The sequence below is a fragment of the Populus nigra genome, chromosome 8 (genome assembly GCF_951802175.1).
Source record: "Populus nigra chromosome 8, ddPopNigr1.1, whole genome shotgun sequence".
In the NCBI taxonomy this organism is placed as follows: domain Eukaryota; kingdom Viridiplantae; phylum Streptophyta; class Magnoliopsida; order Malpighiales; family Salicaceae; genus Populus; species Populus nigra.
In genome coordinates, this window is record NC_084859.1 from 10,411,570 (window position 1) to 10,430,963 (window position 19,394).

At 34.0% G+C, this 19,394-nt stretch overlaps 4 protein-coding genes across 9 annotated transcripts; 2 read left to right on the forward strand and 2 right to left on the reverse strand.

Annotated features, from left to right (window-relative positions):
• Nucleotides 1–733: 733 nt before the first annotated feature.
• LOC133700731 (uncharacterized) lies at nucleotides 734–1,407 on the reverse strand. The gene is made up of 2 exons (XM_062124374.1): nucleotides 1,260–1,407; nucleotides 734–1,173 (listed from the first exon to the last, which is right to left on the reverse strand). The coding sequence occupies exons 1-2, from the start codon at nucleotides 1,405–1,407 to the stop codon at nucleotides 863–865; spliced, it is 459 nt and encodes a 152-aa protein (XP_061980358.1). The 3' UTR covers nucleotides 734–862.
• Nucleotides 1,408–1,468: 61 nt separating this feature from the next.
• Nucleotides 1,469–2,942, reverse strand: LOC133700730 (uncharacterized). 2 transcript variants are annotated; one of them, XM_062124371.1, is made up of 2 exons: nucleotides 2,831–2,942; nucleotides 1,469–2,480 (listed from the first exon to the last, which is right to left on the reverse strand). In XM_062124371.1, the coding sequence occupies exon 2, from the start codon at nucleotides 2,379–2,381 to the stop codon at nucleotides 1,731–1,733; it is 651 nt and encodes a 216-aa protein (XP_061980355.1). In that variant the 5' UTR covers nucleotides 2,382–2,480; nucleotides 2,831–2,942; the 3' UTR covers nucleotides 1,469–1,730. The 2 variants fall into 2 exon arrangements, with proteins under 2 accessions (XP_061980355.1, XP_061980357.1); XM_062124373.1 differs by having other exon boundaries at nucleotides 2,742–2,890.
• Nucleotides 2,943–5,332: 2,390 nt separating this feature from the next.
• Nucleotides 5,333–9,405, forward strand: LOC133700522 (organelle RRM domain-containing protein 1, chloroplastic). 2 transcript variants are annotated; one of them, XM_062124086.1, is made up of 4 exons: nucleotides 5,333–5,668; nucleotides 8,431–8,499; nucleotides 8,629–8,735; nucleotides 8,831–9,052. In XM_062124086.1, exons 1-4 carry the CDS (start codon nucleotides 5,494–5,496, stop codon nucleotides 8,843–8,845), a joined length of 366 nt encoding a protein of 121 aa, XP_061980070.1. In that variant the 5' UTR covers nucleotides 5,333–5,493; the 3' UTR covers nucleotides 8,846–9,052. The 2 variants fall into 2 exon arrangements, with proteins under 2 accessions (XP_061980070.1, XP_061980069.1); XM_062124085.1 differs by having other exon boundaries at nucleotides 5,337–5,668; nucleotides 8,817–9,405.
• A 2,335-nt stretch (nucleotides 9,406–11,740) lies between these two features.
• Nucleotides 11,741–17,544, forward strand: LOC133701725 (choline-phosphate cytidylyltransferase 1-like). 4 transcript variants are annotated; one of them, XR_009843611.1, is made up of 9 exons: nucleotides 11,741–12,173; nucleotides 12,292–12,405; nucleotides 12,906–13,001; nucleotides 13,586–13,628; nucleotides 14,474–14,629; nucleotides 14,724–14,804; nucleotides 16,177–16,287; nucleotides 17,098–17,218; nucleotides 17,290–17,544. XR_009843611.1 is itself a non-coding variant. In XM_062125769.1 (8 exons), the coding sequence occupies exons 1-8, from the start codon at nucleotides 12,019–12,021 to the stop codon at nucleotides 17,119–17,121; spliced, it is 780 nt and encodes a 259-aa protein (XP_061981753.1). In that variant the 5' UTR covers nucleotides 11,741–12,018; the 3' UTR covers nucleotides 17,122–17,544. The 4 variants fall into 4 exon arrangements, 2 of the variants coding, with proteins under 2 accessions (XP_061981753.1, XP_061981752.1); XR_009843610.1 differs by adding an exon at nucleotides 16,392–16,683 and having other exon boundaries at nucleotides 11,753–12,173; nucleotides 17,098–17,544; XM_062125769.1 differs by having other exon boundaries at nucleotides 17,098–17,544.
• Nucleotides 17,545–19,394: the final 1,850 nt, after the last annotated feature.

Here is a 19,394-nt window from a genome sequence, read left to right on the forward strand (position 1 = left end):
CCCTTATATATAAATTCTCAAATTTTCTAAATCCTAACACTAATCTTAAACTCCTAAATTTTCTTATCTAGTTCCTCACAAATATTTTAATCATTTAGACATTTATCCTTTTTTTTTTCCTTTTTGTAGACATTTTTTCTTAGCCTTCAAGTTCATATGTGAAACAAAAATGAGTATCCATATCATTTCTAGACAACATTTGCAAGGTAAAATCGTTAACCATAAGCATCACATTACACCAAAGTAAATTAAAAAAAATCCACTGACTGCAAAAACTAATTAAAACATCGAATATTTCATTCTAATATATTGTTTTTAAAAGTAAATATTAGAGAGAGAGGAATGATGACTTTAAAATACTTTGACCAAACTAAAATATTATTTTGACTTTAAAATGAAACATAATGTAATGCATTTTAGCTGAATTGGAGTTTTATAGCCCTCAAGTCATTGCTTTTCTTCTTGTTGATATTAAAAATGAATATCAATTTATTTTTTTATAATTTACTTTACGAGTTATTTATATCTTTATTTTGTTTATTGCGATTTACTTTCACGAGTTTATGCTTTATTTACATGTTTTCATTACGTTCTTTTTGTTTATTTATTGCTTTTACTTTGGTTTTTCTTTAGGATATTCACCGAGGGTTGGTCTCCAATCAATTTAGTAACAACGATTTTAGATATAAAATCTTCAATTACGCACGTAAACACACTTCAGTATTGCGGGATAAGTGATGGAAATTATTTTAGTGACACAATAAAAGATGAATCTGTCATGTTAGTATCATCAGAGCTGTTAGAGAAATCCCAAGTTCATAAGCCGCTTCATTCAAGAATTCCATCTTGCAGTGTGATATATTCAGTAACATCGACTCCAATCACCTGGATGGTCCTCATCATGTACAGTTATCACCATGAACACATGAGAACCCCAAATCATTGTAAGATGCAACACTCCACTCATCCTCATGTGTAACCTAAACAAATGGCAACTACTGTGGAAATGAAACACTTTCAAGGAATTCTCTGCAATCATGTTAGCAACTAGAAAAAGTTCTAGGTAACAATATAGGAGAGTATATTTTCCCAACTCCTCTGAAGTTCGAAGTTCGAATTTCAATCTTGGCTGCTTCGTCGTCTGGGATTGGTTCCGCAGGCAGTAAACCCCATCTACACTTCGAAATGAGCCACTCAAACATCATGCAAGGAAATTATTATCATAATAATCTTACACTGCTTACTATCACTAGAAGTACCATGCTCTTTCTCATCGAAGTTAAGACACTTTGGAGACGGGTGGAGGATTTGCAGAGGCAACACCAAACGGGAATAGATACTGGATATCCATATAAAAGAAGCATGGTGAAAAACAGTATGCAACATTCTAGCCTGATTTATTTTCATTTATCGATAAGAAATAATTCTGGCCTAATTTAGGTTTCTTTTATTCAAAATTATGTAACAATTGAGGAAGAAAATGGAATTAAAGAACATTTGAAGCCACACAGTTAAGATTATCCTCCATAAAAAAAAAACTATTGAGTCACACACCTATCCAGCATTGTATATAAAAATGTCAAACTTCAAGCGCTTGTGGATGGACTCTGTAAGGGAGTGAGGGCCAACAAATCCTCAATTGAAATTCGGTAAACATGAGAAATGGAAGTTTCTGAAGTAAATAGTAACTGGATTTAGAAAATTCCTGAAGGTAAACACATGGCTTCCATTCATTCCAGCACGACTTTGGCCCCAATAGCTTTCATCTTCTCAATTATTTGCTCACCTTCTTCCTTCGATACTCCTTTTTTCAACACTGATGGTGTCTTCTCCACCAAGTCCTTCGCTTCCTTAAGGCCCAAATCAGTAAAACTCCTAACCTCCTTAATTACCTTAATCTTTGAAGCTGCTTCAAAGGACTCCAATTTCAATTCAAAAACAGTCTTCTCAGCTTTCTTCTCTTCTTTAGCAGCAGCAGCAGCTGGTGCCTTCATTGCCATTCCAGCTAATCCAGCAGCACCACCCTTCAAAACCCCAATAGTTGGCGGTTCTGTCATTTTCATCCTTTTCATTATAATGGTTCCCAGTTCAGAAATTTCCATCAACGTAAGCCCCTCAATCTCCTCAACAAGCTTGAAAACACGCTCTGTTGGAGGACTCCGATGCTCTGCAGGATCAAAAGTAGCCGGATCATAATCAGTTGGGAGCCTCCTCTGATCAATTTCCACCTCTTCTTCCTCTTCCGCCTCAACTTTCCTAGCAGCTTCGGCAAAACCCCGAGATAGCACAGCATTGAAATTCAATGGCATTAAAGGAGAGATCGTGGGTTTTGTAGAAAACCCATTGGGTAAACAATGCCTTAATCTTGAAATCAAGCTCATTTGGAAAGTTTTAAACTCCTACGTTCTCTACTTTAATTGGCAAACAAAAATCTACAAATAACCCATTTTTTTCAGCTCCTGCTTGACAAACTATATGGCCTGAAATCCCCACCAAAAATATAATTATAAACAGTAACAGATAAATAATCCCCAATGCACAAAGAACAATAGCTGAAATTTAAGACTGGAGATGCAAATACTAAAGCTTTAACAGTCACACAGCAAGCAATAGCTTTTATTGCAGAAGAAAAAAATGAAATTTATCAATTCATCAATTCCCCAATAACCCCACATAATTTGTACAGGCAGAGATTTATGTAAATTTTCATGAACAGAAAGTTGTATGCTAGGAGAGACCACCTAATTAGACGAAGTGTGATCATTGTTCAATCAGATTTTGCTGCAATTAAGTAATAACTTGTGTAGATCCAGAGAGGAAGAGAGAGTACCTGAGAGTGAGAGGTTTTAAAACCCTAGTGATTAGTGAAGTGCAGAGAGAGAGAGAGAGGAGAGGGGGTTTTGCAAGCATATGCTGAGCGGCTGAGGGGAGTTCTCGAGTTCGAATCCTTTAAGCAGAAGTTCAAAATTTCGGTCAAGTGTTATTTGACCCTTCCAGTTTTTCAAGTGTTCTATACCGATTCTTGAAGATTTTAAAAACACACCCCTCACCCCAAGATTTGAATCTAGAAAATTAATGATCGAACATACATGGTAGCTTTCTTGTTCATCCTCTTATATAATCCATTGAATGCTAAAATATAGATATACCACTTGCAAGCGTTAAAATTAACAAAGAAATTAAAAGAGGATGGCATTTCATGGTAGCTTTCTTGTTCATCCTCTTATATATATGCAAATTTCATTTTTGCTCGGTTTTTGTTTTTTCAATCTTGTCATCTCGCTACAATTTCTTTCAATTTGGTCCTCGAGATTTCTTCATTGTTGTCTTAGGTTTTTTCATTCTCTTTAAATTGTATATTTGTGTGTGTCCTCGAAAGTTTTTTCATTCTCTTTAAATTGCATATTTCTCATTCTCTTTAAATCTGAGATATCAAAAATTGTATTTTAAATCTTAATTAAAAGTAAGATATAATTGGATGAGTTTTTTAAATCTTAATTAAAAACATTCATTATAAAATTAAAAAACAAATAAATAAAAGTTTAAGGTAAACCCAAGAGCCTAATCTTTTTTCTAGGGAATGAAACATCATCTGAATGGGCAAACAGCATGTTTTTTTTGTATATTCTATTTTAAAATTACATAAATTTTCTTTAATATTATCTTAAAGATATATTTATTTTATATTATGTCTACATCTTTACAACCAAACATGTTACTGTTTACATTGTCTTTTCTATTCCGTAATAATAACCAAACCGCAAATGTTACCTAAAAACTCAATTTCCCATTTAATTTCACCTAAAATCACATAAAAATTATCATAGAAAACTTAATAACCCTATTAACAACCCTAAAATGCCCTCTAATATGTCTAAAATCTTAAAATTAAATTGAAAAACCTTTTCAAGCCTAATTCTATTTTTTTTCCAGAGTCATTGAAAGTGGAAATCACATCCATTGACTTTTGTTTTGAAGACAAATATATAAATACCAAAATTAAAATTATTGTTAGACATAATTGGGTCACCTGCGAATTCTTCTCTCATCAACTTTTCCATCTCCTCTCTCTTCTTCCAAGTACTAAAATGTGACAAAAATGAAATCTAGGACTAAAACGTCATAACCTAAAAGAACATGGACAATAAAAAAAAGGTTAAAACTTGAGGGATCAAATAGAACTTTTACAATCCATTTATGGAAAAGGGTCATATTTCTTCATTCATGTCATTTTTTGTCATCAATCTCTAAATTTACTTTAAAAAAAAACTAAAATTATATTGCATAAAATTGATTGTCAATTTAACATCATAACATTTAACAACACACCAAGAAAGCGAGGGAAGAAAAGCAAAAAAAAATCAAGTTAATAAAACAATATATACATAACTTTAAAGGATGCAATTAAAAAAAAATGATAGATAAAGTTGTGAGCAAGGCAATATGATAAACAATTTCTTAGAGCATTTAAGCTTAAGAAAAAATTTCCATTTATTTTTAAAAGGAATCTAAAATTGTATTGCATAAAATAAATTATCAATTTAATATCAAAACATTTAACAACACACTAAGCAAGCAAGAGAAGAAAGTGTAAAACAAATTCAAGTTGATAAAACAATATAAGCATAGCTTCAAAGGATGTAATTGAATAGAAATAAAGTGACGTGACCAAATTGAAATAAAAACTACAAACTTTAGGGACAAAAATGCAAAAAAAGGCAGATATAGTTTTTGATAAGAACATGAATATGAAAATAACATATTTTTTCAGTTTATTTGATAAAGTATTGCAAAAATCAATTGTTCATTTAACATCAAAATATTTAACGACACACTAAAATACTGAGAAAAGAAAAGGTAAAACAAATTCAAGTTAGTAAAACAACATAAACATAACTTTAAAGAATATAATTAAAAAGAAATACATGTAATCTGAGCTAATTGAAAGAAATGCAAACTTCAAGGATAAAAAGGTAAAAAAAAATTTTTATAAAGGCAATAAAATAACATGTTGTTTCAATTTATTTAATAATGATAATAGTAATAATGAAGCAAACCAATAACATATGTTTTTTTTAGGGTATTTTTAAGGGAAGAGCTAAAAGAAAAGCCAAAAGAAGAAAAGGGCAATATTTTGGCAAAAATAGAAGAGCTATTCTTATATATCAGTCAAAAGAATTAAAAATTTGTTTAATATATTTTTATGAAAAAAATATTTTAAATGAAATTGTATTAATTAGTTACTATTAATAAATAAATAGTTATATTAATATTAAATATAGTAAAATACAAATAGCTTTTCTAAAAAGATTTTTTTAAAGTACAGATAAAAAAAAATTATATTACCATTTGGCTCTTCTACATGGTTTCTCAGAGATGCTCTTAGGTCGTTGAGTCGGGCAACCGGAAGTTCTAAGCAGCAGCAGCATATAGCAACTAATTGGGATACGAAGTCCGACTGAGGCAAGTAAGGAATTGGAAAAGAGAAAAGACATGGAGGTAATGATGATGATGTCTCAAACAAGACCGCTTTCAACTGTCTCTATCCCCATACCCTCGTCGGCAAACGCAATATCTCAAAGAAATTTCAAGAACCCAAAAACTTTGAAACTCAGGGCATCAATTTCCAACCCCATTTTTCCTCTTGCAAGCAGAATTATGGTTACAAGTAAGTCACTTCTTTGACTGTTAATTCTTTGTGGGGGTCTTTGGATTACTTTTCTTTTGTAGTTTCTTGTTTATTGGCGTGAAAAATATATATGTTAAAATAGATAATTGAATAAACTTTTCTTGCGGAAGCCGAATAAAGAAATCAAATTCTTTGTTTTGCTTTTGAGCACCATCAATAAATTATCATCCAGTACTTTATTTTAGTTGCAATTAGGTGATCTTGAGAATAGTTCCAGGGTCTGATTGGTCCAATGAAGGCAGTTTGTTTGGCTATTTTGAGCAAAAAGTTAGATATCTCAAGTTTGCTTTCAAACAGAATAGAAGGTTTCCCGAAGGGGACAGAGGTGCTAACTGCTCAGGCGATGAGATGAGGCCAAATACTTTATTTTTGCATGATTAACGGTGGGAAGACGACTTCTGAACAGTATTGAAGTTATTTGAGGCTTGGACCGTTTAGTCTATACAATCCAAGTATACATGCTGAACAAAAAGTTGTTGGGTAGTTTGATCCCTATGTTGCTTAGGCTTCAATTGCGTGAGCTTTAGTTGTTTTGCTAGCTTTGAAGGGGAAGCTTTTGAATGCTGAGATTGATCTTTACAGGAAGTAATCCTAGGAATATCCACACCTTGGTAATGTTTGGTCTGTGGAGGTGAAAAAATAAAATATTCCAAGGTGCTAGCTTTACTGCTAATGCAGGAAGTTGAATCATTTTGCAGGCCAATGTACTTGTCTAGGTTTAAAAAGATGGAATTCGTTGCACTTGCTTTACTTATGATGGAAAGAAGTACCAGAATTTTTCGAAAATTTTTCCCGAGGAAAATGATAGCTAATGGAGTTTGTGAAAGATATAAGTTTGAGATTGTTATGCTGGGAAAAATGAGTATCATGGAGAATAGGGCTTGCTCATAGAACCTGCCAATGCTATTCATGAGAATGATAACTAATGGAGTTTGTAAATGATATAAGTTTGAGTCTGTTATGCTTGAAAGAATGAGTGTCATGGAGAATAATAGGGCTTGCATTATCATAGAACCTGCCCATGCTATTCATGAAAAAAAAAAGGTCGAAGTATCAGTGGAAACCACCATCTTATTTTGTCAGGACCAGGTCCTTTACTGGTTGCAGAAGAGGGTTTTGAGTAATTATAAAGAACCACGAGTCTTGGCAGTGACTTTGGAATGATTTTGCAGCATTGCTTCTGAAACAGATTGGTCTGCATCAAGTGCTTCCATTCCCTGCGTAAGACTGAAACATGTTCATATTTGGCATGCTTAAGGGCTGACTGAACTAAGGTAGTGCTATGGGCTATTGCTTGAAAGTTATTCATGTAATCTGTGCAATTAACCGAGGTTAAAGATATTATTGGCTCAAATAAGTGAGCTTAAATCGCACTGAGTTTCTGATCACAAAATCATGGACTCAATATGTCATAGTTCTGTAAGGATGAATGCTATCCATGAAAACCAGTCCTAGTCAGCACAGAATTGGTTATTACGATGGTACAAAGAAAATATTGATGCCCATGCACATCTTTATCAAAGGTTTTCTAGAATCTGCATTTCCTTTATTCCTGAAAATGTTGGAAAACTAATTTTCAAACATTGAGTCCAAGGATGCACCATCAACAATAGCTCCTTTTCTTTTCCTTATAACCATCATTGTGGCTTCTATAGGGAGAAGAGATGTTTCTGACAATCAGGTTTTACTTCTAGAAGTGGCGTTCATCTGCATAAAAATGTTTAACTTTGTTCAAAGGAGAAAAAAAAAATTCTAATGGAAATCTTACGTCTTCAGTGTTCAGTTTCAAATTTGTTTCATCTATTTTTTGCAAGTCTAATCTAGCGGGGAAAATGCTCACAACATGGGGTTTGAATTTTTATTGGTCATCCTTAGTTGACTCTGGCAATTCAAATTCAAAACAAGGAGAGGAATTAGAATGACAATCTATATGTTGGTGACTTTGCCATCTGCTGAGGTAGTCACCTTGTTGTTGGGCTCACAATTTTCTCCTCTAGCGTTTGTCTTCAGGGGCAGCATGTAGAATACTTTTTCAAACTTACAATAGCTTGTTTCATAAAACTACTAATAATGTCCCTTTTTAATGCCGTACTTATATTGTAACCAAGAACCCTTTAAGAAATTCATCCAAGTTCTGCCCTTGTTTATCTTTAACTTGTTGCGAAGGTTTGCAAATGCTCAGTTAAGCTCACACATGGGAGTCTCAAGGTGTCCAGCCTCTAAACTTCTATACTTCGGCGAGAGTTAAGTGTCATGGTATAAATCAACTGGGATGGCTTTTCTTCATGTCTTAATTCCCTGGTCAATATATAATGCTGCTCCAAACACAATCAATCCATGCACCTTTTGAATTAACATGGAGAAGAGAAACTATTTCTACGGTCCAAGCTCTTTCTTTCTAGTGGAACTCTTGTGTGTATTCTTTAATTTTGGTATTTGAAAGAATATCGAAGGTCCACAAGACAATTGATACACCAATAAGAGAACATTTTATACTGTAGAGTTGTGCATAACATCATGAGTTTCATATTAAGGATAATGGACTATTTGGACAAGGATTTCTGAGTCTAGCCAAGAAATAAGAATATCATTGCAAACAATTTTCTTGTGTGTGAGTGTGGTTGTTTTTTTGCACCTTCATTGTACTTCAATGAGATGGTTAAACTTCTCATAATCTTATAGGGATGTTTTAATTTTTTTTAATCTCCTTTGAAGTACTGGTTATGAGTTTTGACTTGCAGATATAGGACATTCTATCAGTGAAGCTACTTTGCAAAAGGAATTTTCAAATTTTGGTGAAATAGCTGAAGGTAAATACGCCTTTCCTCATTGTTCAAAAAACAGGCTTAAATTGGAAGTTTTATAATATTAAAAGATTCCCATTGCAATTCCAACACAGGCTTCAAGGCTTGTAACCTTTTATTTTCAATCTATGACAGTGAAGCTTGTGAAGGATGAAACCATTAAGAGGTCCAAACCATATGCATTTATTCAATACACTTCTCAGGATGATGCCATCCTTGCCCTGGAAAATATGGACCGTAAGGTTTGGGACCATCATGTTGCACTGTCTTTTCAGGAACTTTGAAGTTGGAAAACTCATGTTGTTTTGACCTTTTATCATCAGACTCTTGATGGCAGGTTAATTTTTGTTGATCTTGCCAAGCCTGGGAAAGACCGGTTTAGAGGATACATGAAAACTTGTGGACCTCCAAAGAAGCAGCAGGTGCAGGACACACAAGATGAGGTTGCAGATTGCTGGTACTGATTAAGTTCTCTTTGATACATTGCTTAAATCCATTCAAACCAGAGATTTTGTAAACAAAGGAGTGAGTCAAAATGGAGCACTTTATTCAAGTAGAATTGTCTAGTACTATCTCTGCAACCGAAAACATATCATATCGTACACAAGCACCATAGCGGTGAGAGTGGCATGGATTTGATCAACTAGATTGGCTTCAAACCACATTACATCACTTTATCATTGTAAATTATCGACACTGGTGTGCGTGGTATTCGTCTATAGAACTGTGCTAAACAGAAGCAAAGCAGCATTGCCTGGAATCAGACAAGTCATGGGCTCAAGGACCACGGAGCACAGAACAATCAGTAATGTAACATATTGTGGAATTTGGTCGCTGATTTATTCAGATCAAATTTTCCGTGCTTAAGTACAATGATGTGATTTTAGTAAATGTTCCTGCTTCTTGCTGCCACCAATGTTTGTTTCGTAGTGTCTTTCGCATCACTCAAGTGGAGCTGGTTGTGTGATTGTTTGCCAGCATGCATGAGAATGGACCATTGAATGCTCTGAAAAAATTATGATCTATTCTGTAGAGAACAGAAAGGAGTTGTTATAGATGATGACTACCTATGGGGCCTGCGCTTGGGGCCTGCGCTACACCACTGCCTTGCCTGCACCCAAAATAGTTTTTGCTCTAAATATTTTATAAAACCAAACAAAATAATACTATGAATATTTCATGTTATATTTAATTAATTGATTCATTTTAATTAAAAAAATAAAATATCTTTGAAAAAAGATAAATTTAATAAAGAACAATAAATAAAATCAAGGTAATCTGAATTATTTTAAATTAATAAAAAATCATAAAGGAAGCAAATAAAAAAATTAGCGGAATTTAATTTTTAATTAAATAAATATTAAAAGATAAAATTAAAAAAAATATGAGCTAATTTAATTTTAAAAATTATATATTTTAAAAAAGCTAAATTAACAAAAAAAATAAAAACTCTTGGGATAACCCGAGTCATTCTCAAAATAAGTAAAAATTCCTATAAGAAGCAAAAATAAATAAAATTAACGGAGTCCAATATTCAATTAAATAGATGTTGAATGATGAAACTAAAAAAAATATGAGCTTAAAAAAAAGAGAGTAAAAATCAAGCAAACATGGACGAATCTTCTAAACTTGGATTAATATCTAAAACTCGCAACTCGTGAAATCTTAAATCCTTTGGCCACAATCGTCAATGCTAAACCGACCGACCGACCGACCTTTGGCCACACTCGCCATCTCATCGTGGAGGGGATGTTGAGACGATTCCAACGCTGCTAGGAAAGGTAACGTTTGGTTATTAGACGACCTTATACGCATCAATTATTTTTTTAATAATATCTATATTTTTACATTACAAAATTACCCTAATAACAAAAAAAAAGTGAAAAATGCTAAAATATCCCTAAACATAAGCTAAATAAAATTCCACTTCTACGAGGATTTAAGTCATTTAACTATTCTTAAAAAATTAAAATACAAAATGACCCTAGGCATCAATTTAAAAAAAATATTTCAAGGGAAATATAGTCATTTCATTGTGCATTAGAAATAGAAAAAGACTGATATATTCTCTATCAACATGATAATAACTAATAGACCCTTGTGAAAATACCATAATACCCCTCAATAGCTAGTTATGTGGATTGTTTTGTGAAGGGTGAAATTGTCTTTTTTATTATGAATTGCTATAATATTTTTTCAACACCTTTTAGTTATTTCACATGTGCTCCTCCACAGATCAGATATTTGCTTTTCCAACAAAAAAAATTGAATATATATTTTTTTTTGACACATTTATTTTACATAAAAAAAAATTATAAGTGTAAATTTTAAAACTTTATGCATGTATATAATTAAATAAATCAAGAATGTTATATGTCAATTAATGAAAAAACAAAACATTAACGTTAACTAAAGATAAAACTGGAAAAACCAATAAATAAATATATATCAAGGTTATGAATTCAATTGGGTTCAATAATTTTTTTTTATTTAACTCTATGATAAGAAAAATAAACACTCATAAAATTAAGAACAAACTAAATATCAAGTGTTTATTTGAGATTGTGGAAAGCTTGCAAATATCTAATGAGAAAAAAATTATAATACTTAATTCTTAATTAACTTAAGTTAACATTAAATAATAAAATTAGAAGTAAAAATATTGAATTTAAATAAGAAAAAAAAACCTAAATTAACATCCAGGAAAAAACAGGGGCTACTCATGACACTAAAATAAAAAGTAGGTATAATATTTTTAAAGTTTGATAAAAAAAAAAGCATTTTTTAAGTAAAATTTTAAAAAAGGAGAAATTTAAAAACAAATAAAGAAAGAAATAATATTATTTTTATAAGCCTAAGAAGATTGAAAATATCATCGCTATAAGAATTTGGACCGATACCGTTGACCGACCTAATTGACCCAGAATCTAGGGTAAGTTGGATTTTAAAAAAAAAAAAAAACTAAAAAGATGAATTGACCCGTGTGAACTGCATAAAATTACCATCGCTATAATTTGCTTGACCAGTTGCTCATAGGATAGGATGAAATAGAAAAAACAATAAGCATCCACGAGAAGAAGATTTTCGAATTGAAAATTGAAAAAAAAAACACTATATTATCAGCAAATTACATATGAAAAAAAAGGGCAATGGGAGAATTGGTGGTAAAATTAACAGATAATTTCCATCAATCAATCAAGTGCTTGCCTTTGTTTTTTTTTTTGGGTTCTAGACTTCGGGTCCCGGTTTTTGTTTTTCAGGGAAAAATTATAATTGGAGAAGAAATATTCTCTTTTGTGCCCTATGGTCTGAAAACTCGTTAACCAATCAAATAAAAATATAATAAAAAAGAAGAAGCATGGTTTGTGATGCAAAGGAGACACACAGATTGACAGATTCTGTGTGCGCAGCGCAGTGTATAGTTTCAGCGCTGTTCTAAGCAACGCTAAATAAAGTCATTCATTCTTTCTTCACTTTAAGAGAGAATCACTCCACAAAACAACACAAAAATAAATAAATAGATAAATGGAGGAAGATAAGGCGAAGAAGAGCTCGAGGCTAGTAGAGGCAGCAAACGAGGAGGAGGAGGAGGAGGAGAGGCCGGTACGAGTATATGCAGACGGCATCTACGATCTCTTCCACTTTGGCCATGCCCGTTCTCTCGAGCAAGCCAAGAAACTGTATCTTAATTATTTAATTATTATCACTCTCACAATCTCTCTCTCCTGTTTTAATTCAATTATTGTTTTTTTTTTTTCAAAATTCGGTTACAAATAATAGTATTAATTAATTTGATAGATTCCCAAACACGTATTTGGTGGTTGGATGCTGCAATGATGAAGTAACTCACAAATACAAGGGTAAAACTGTGATGACTGATCAAGAACGCTACGAGTCTCTTCGCCATTGCAGGTAGGTTTTGCTTTCAATTTTTGAATCTCCATTTCTCTGGTTTGAAAAAAATTAAAAAGGGTAACAAATGTTCCCAAATGATTTAAACTGCTATGTATGTTCTTTTCATGGCGTCCTAGATATCACTTTTCATGGATATAGATTGCCGTCGTGCTTCAGATGTGCTTAATCTCTCATTGCTGGCATCAATAATTTTTCGACAAACTGAATTGTATAGACTGCACACAAGATAGTATGCCATGCGAAAAAAAATTCCCATTTGTGTCTGTTTGGCATTCCTGATTCATAGTGATCAATGAAAAACAGGGCTAATTGATCAGGTTAATTTTTCACAAGTTTTATTTTCGCAGTTTTAATTTGTTGACTTGTTTCGTACCAGGAACTTGTCTGCTGGCAAAACCTAGTTGTCTACTTTTATCTTAGATATCAAATTTGGACAAGTGAAATTTCTATACTGGGAATAGAGTGCATGTGGCGTTGACTGACTGTAAATTTTGCAGGTGGGTTGATGAAGTTATCCCTGATGCACCATGGGTTATCACACAAGAGTTTCTCGACAAACATAGGATCGACTATGTGGCTCATGACTCTCTTCCGTAAGGTTAATCAGTCCAAATGGACTTGTCTGCTTGTCTTCCAACAATTAAAAAAAAAGAAGAAAAATTCATGGAAACTGCATGCTTGCATTGTTTTGGTCTTTCTATTTGAAGAAGAAAATCATTGCTGAATTAGATGACATGTTAACTTTTAGTTGAACCATTTGTGAAACTGCATGGAAACTACATTTATCCCCATGTGTATACGTTTATTGTATGTGCAGGTGCTGTGTTTAATGCTTCTATTTCTTGTTGTGCAACACATGTTCAAGACCTACTTCAAATTAATTTACTGACCCTATTTGTAGTGGTTGCTTCTTTGATTCCTTCCATTTTATCTAAAGTTACAACAAGTGCTTTGTTGATTCTGTTACATAAAATTGTTCATTTAACGTCCCTATGTTCTTTGCTATTTTAATTTTTCTTGTTTGCCCTCATTTGACATGTTATTTTGGTAGTGCTTTCATTTTGCATTTTGTACCATAATATATGCATTCATGTGCTCTTGAGTTTTTTTTGTTCTTGTTTTAGTTCCTTTTGCTTTTTAATATGTTAATTGTTTTTTGTTTGCCCTAAAACTGTAGTTATGCTGATGCAAGTGGAGCCGGAAAGGATGTCTATGAATTTGTAAGTTTAGTGATAGCGGAGCTTTGCTAATCACAAGAATTGTCTCACCATGGCTTGATAAAGCCTTTCAATAAATGGTGATTAGAATAAAATTCTTGTTCTATCTGGGCATCATTCCTATCTGGCTCACTTCATTACTTCATAGCTTTCATCTCCTCTTCCATCACCATGGCTGATCTTTTATGTGCTAGAACTAATACCTAGAAGCTTTTGCTATCATATCGTCAGTGCTACCTGTATTTTCTCACAGCTATGGGGACCATCTTCGTGATTGTTTCCTCATGCATAAGAGGGAAATATGTCTAAATTCTTTGGTTGATTGTTTGCTGAGCTGTATATGACTATCTGTTTTACAAATGTTGGCATTACTTGCCTTGGTAAAGACTGGTTCATTGTTTTTATTTTTTAGTTTCTCTTGATTTAACCATCTCGTACATTTGAAACCATTCCACTAATGGAAATGGGAAAAGTATATTTTGCCATTCTTCTCCTTCAAAATCTATCCGTACCCATAAAAACACTGCTGTTGGGATACCTTTTACTCACTCAAACTGTTGCTTCTTGACCTGTATCTTGTCTATCAATTTCCTTAGTCACCATTATAAGGCTTTTCTTAAATGTTCATGACCAAATAATTTTGCCAATTTTCTGTTCATTTCTACTATAGTTTCCCGTGGTTTTGATGACTTTTCATGTGCAGTGAAATCCATAGAAACGACAGGATACTGTAATGTTTGACATAATTTCTTGACCTGGCAAATCATGATTACTTAATAGCCTCATCACCATGACAACAAAGTATGACTAGTTTCAACAGAATGCATTTCTACAAAATGTTTGTACAGGTCAAGTCTGTGGGGAGATTTAAGGAAACAAAGCGGACTGATGGGATCTCCACGTCAGATGTTATAATGAGGATAGTTAAAGATTATAATGAGTATGTGATGCGTAATTTGGCACGTGGATATACAAGAAAAGATTTGGGTGTCAGCTATGTGAAGGTTTGCTTTACTTTATTTGCTTTCTCGTTTCTGAGTTCTGACCATTGTGTTCTTGCTGGAGAATTGATCTTTTTCATTCCCCATTCTTTACTAGGAAAAGCGGCTGAGAGTTAACATGGGGTTTAAAAAGCTGCGTGAGAAAGTGAAGAAACAGCAAGAGATAGTCGGGGAAAAGGTATGCAAATTGTCTTGCAAAATTGCTAATACTTAATAGTGACCTTGCATGGCATGTGTTTTGACAATTTGTTGCATGTGAGACTTTGTGCTTCTTTGTTGGAGGGATAGGTACAAAATTGATAAATAATATTATTCTTCTTGTCATGAATTCACCATGCCATTTTGTTTTCCCTTTCCTTGTTTTAGATTAGATGTAATTGTGCGAAGAACAAGGATTAAACCCTAATTATTGTTTCACACATGTGCTGAAGAGTGGAGGCAGTATAGGAGAAGCTAATTTTAGAAAGACACCAAAATATGGTCTGGCATGCAAACAATATTATGAAATCTAGCAGTCATCACTCTAGCGTAGAACTTGACACCAGCCAAGAAATTCATCATTTTTTTTTACACTGTAGCATCTCTTAATTTAGATTTGCAATAATTATCTGTTTAAGGATTGTTTTAAGTGCTTCTGTACAGACAAAATGATTTTGTGAAGCTGGAGCTTCAGAAATTTCCTTATGTGCATCCTATATTGAAACACATAAATTTCTCCATTTATCTGGACAAGTTGCATGATTGAATGCTGTTGCAAATATAGGATAGCATGTTGCGAATTAGGATGTGTAGCCTTGAAGCCTTAGGATTTGTTGCTTGATCATTCATTTTCTTCCCACATTCTTGCTTCTGCAGCCAAGTAATACCATATGAATTTAGTCAAATTGATTAAGTAGAGGGGGGCTAGAAATTAACTGATTGCTCTCAACAAAACAAGATTTCTTGCTTCACCCGTGTGCAATGGTTGCTCATGTTATGTTGTAGTATGGCATCATTTAGAACTAATGTTTTAGGTTTGAAGTGTCTGACTTTAATCTTTGCCCACTTTCCATCCTGGTGCGATCTGATGTTCAAATTAATTGTTGAAGCAGTTTGGTTATTTGGGTTAAGATTAGACCATATAGCAGCCACCTACTTTATTAAGCACGTGCATATTGCTGTTAGGATCAGTATTGGAAGTGTTTTGTAAGCATAATCTGTTATACTGAACCATCCATTTATTATGCTGGCATCCCTTTTGGAAACACATGATGCAAGTTATTGGTGTAATGGTGCTCTAATTGGTCCTTTGGCCTTTGGAGCCTCACTCTCCCCATATCTGCCCCCTATCCCTCTTCAAGTTTGCTTCTCATTGCAAACAAACCCTAGTGGTGGTTTTACTTAAAGATGAGTAGGCCTAGCTAATCAATATTCTTGTGAGATGCTATCATTAATGTTGCGCACCACTTCCCATTCAATAGAAGAGAACCAGAAATCAATTATATGCATCACTGCCACGTGGCAGATGGCTTTTTATAATTGGATTGATAAATTCTGCCCTCATGCCGCAGATACAAGTAGTCGCTAAAACAGCCTGTGTGCATCGGAATGAGTGGGTGGAGAATGCTGATAGATTGGTCGCTGGATTTCTTGAAATGTTTGAAGAACGCTGTCATAAAATGGTCAGTCTTTGTTTCCTGGCCTGAACTAAGTAGGTGGTAGTGTATGAGCATGGATGATTTCTTTTTGCATGCTTATGGCACATTTTGGTTTGCATATCTATCAGGGAACAACTATCAGAGAGCGAATTCAAGAGAAACTGACGAAGCAGAAGTTAATAGGGCTTATATATGATAGATACTATGGTGATGGTGATGGTGATGGTGATAGTGATCAGTACTACTACGATGATGACACAGAAGAAGAATACAGTGACTAGGACATTTGAATAGCTTCTTTGGTTATTTATAATTGATAGGAACCGATACTTCAGTTTTGATGTTTGTGTATAAATATGTGACGGTTCTCGTTTGGGAGAGGAATATTGTTTGCAAAATTCGTGCTGTCTAAAATTTGAGGTTGGTCCTCTATGTGAATAAATAAGGGTGTGAATTTAATATCTTTGCAGTTTCTAATTCCCCTTTTCTTCTCACAGGATTTTACATCCGAGAAAAACATGGGTTTGAGAACAAAATGATCCTTTTATGTATGTTATAAACGCCCGACTGTTGACACCAATGACTACAGGGCTGCTGTCAGCAATTGCTGCCACAGCCACTGTTGCTGCACCTCATTCAGATTCTCATCACTGCTTATTGCCATCACCACGCCCACCTCATTCACCGCATTTATTATCATCACCAGATCTGCAGCCATCATCTCCCCCACCATTTTTCTAACATGTTTCGTTAAAATTATAGGCCAGGGTTTAAATCTCATCTGATAAATATGAGTCTTCTTCTTCTGATCTTAGCCATGATTTTTTCTTGCAGAGGACTCAAGCTCTACACTCTTGAAATGTCTATGAGTTCAGAACATCAACATGAATTGCACTGTTAGTGAACTGAAGCCAAGAAAGGTAGTGCCAGCAGCAAGATGGAACTGCAAGAACACGTACGGTAACCTCAATCTCTCAAATGATTTGCATTTTCACCACATCCACATAATCCTTCCATTCAAATCAGCAAGTGGAATTGAATGCGAGCAAAGTAGGTGGTGGATATGGATTCCTTAGACGTGCAACGACAAAACACCCCACCAGACATACAGAAGAAGAGCAATGTGGCCCTTATTGTCCTATGCCATTATTGCTTGCTTTATATTGTCCTACAGGCTTCTGTGTCATCATGTCGAAAATCCGTGCAATTGCAAGTCCTTCACACATACAAGGTGGAGGTACCTTTCATGATATCTTTTTCAGCAACAAATTTTCTCATCCATCTTCGAGATTGCATTTTCCATAAAGTTTAAGAGTTTCAAATTAGACACCCTTGGGCAATGATGCAATGAAAAGACAAGGGGAGAGAGAATTAATAGCTACCCATTCTTTTTGATAGATTGCTTAGAAGAAAAAAGAGGAGAGAGAAGAAAGAAGTAGATGGCATGATAAAATATAAAAAGAAATCCCTTCAATTGAATCTCTTCTTCTAGTTCCGTTCAATTAAAAAAAAAATTGTGAAATTGAATGATGGATATATTTTTATTTTTTATTATGCCCAGCCGTTTTTTTAAAAAAAATTAATTTTTTTAAATGTTTTCAAGTTATTTTGATATATTGATTTTAAGAATAAATTTTAAAAGATAAAATAAAAATATTTTGATGCATTCAATTTTAATTTAGATGCATTCCTTTTAATTTAATTTTTTTAAAGCTAATTTAATATTAATATTAATATTACTTCAAATTTAACTTAATACGCCCACCAAGAAAAATGGCATCCACAAACGAAAGAAACACATGGTAGCACCATTTTACCTGCACAAATTTATTTCAAAAGAAGATGAAGCAACATGAATATCTTATCTTAAAATTAGAAGCAATGAGAATAAGCTATGAAGCTATTGAAAGTTTATGCTTATTTGATGCAAAAATTTGTTTGCTCATACTTGAAACTAGTGAATAACCCTCTGAAGCTATTGACATGTTGTGGAATAAGAGGAAATAATAAGTGCAATTTAAATTGACAGAGAAACCAAAAAGACTAAAACCAAAATAAAACGAAAAATAATCCACCCTCAAACTAAGAGAGTTTCTTGACATAAGGAAGCAGAAGCAGAAGATGCAGTTTATGCTTATTTAAAGAGTTTAATGATGCAAGAAACCAGGCTAGGGCTAGCCAATTAAGAAGAGGAGAAACATATATATATATATATATAAACGGTCAAGTAATTTTTGACTTCGTTAGACAGTGACTATCTGCTCCAGAGAAGGCACTGATTCATCAATGGACTTGAGCCTATGCCGACAAGTAGGACATGAAGAGTGAGAGAGTAGCCACTTGTCAATGCAATCAACATGGAACTCATGGTTGCATTTAGGCAAGACCCTTATTTTATCACCGTCGGTGAAGTCTGCTAGGCAAATAGCGCAACCTGAAGTTGACGATGGTGAACCTTGATGGGCGTAAGTTGAAGTTGGCAAACCTACCATTTCTTTCTTCTTTAAACCGGAGTTCTGTCTGCTAGAAGATATCCATCCTGCTGTTTCCGTTACCGCACGTTGTGTGCATTGAAATACACATTGTAACATGGAATTGAGGCCCAAGGCACAAACGAAGGCACATAACATTGCAGCAACTATGACCATTACATTGAAATCCATAGTTGGTTCCTGGGATTGATCATGGCATGAAGGGGCGCTCACTGTGGGACTAGGTGTGGGAGATGGTGAAATTTGAGCCATGAAGAAGGGAATGAGAATTTGGGAGAAAATGAAAGGTAAGTATGGGTGATAGAGAGGGAAAAGGTGGAGAGGAGAAACACACATAGTAGATGTTACATAAAACACCAAGGGAACATGAGGTCAAGAACAAGGAACCTAGTGGATGGTGGTTTTAAGATGATTGGTGAAGTGTTGGCCTGGGATATGCTTACTTGATAATCCACTGTCTTTCTTGCTTTTTGTTTATGCGCTCTCCCAGAAAGAAATAGGCATCTCTTCCTCTTAAAGATTTTCCCCGATTCCTAATTGTTGCTGTCATCAAGTTGCATCACACAAGAAGTTTTGGAAAAAGTTGACGACTAATTCTCAGCGGGATCTTCACTGGAGTTGAGTAGAAGCCCGCAAGCT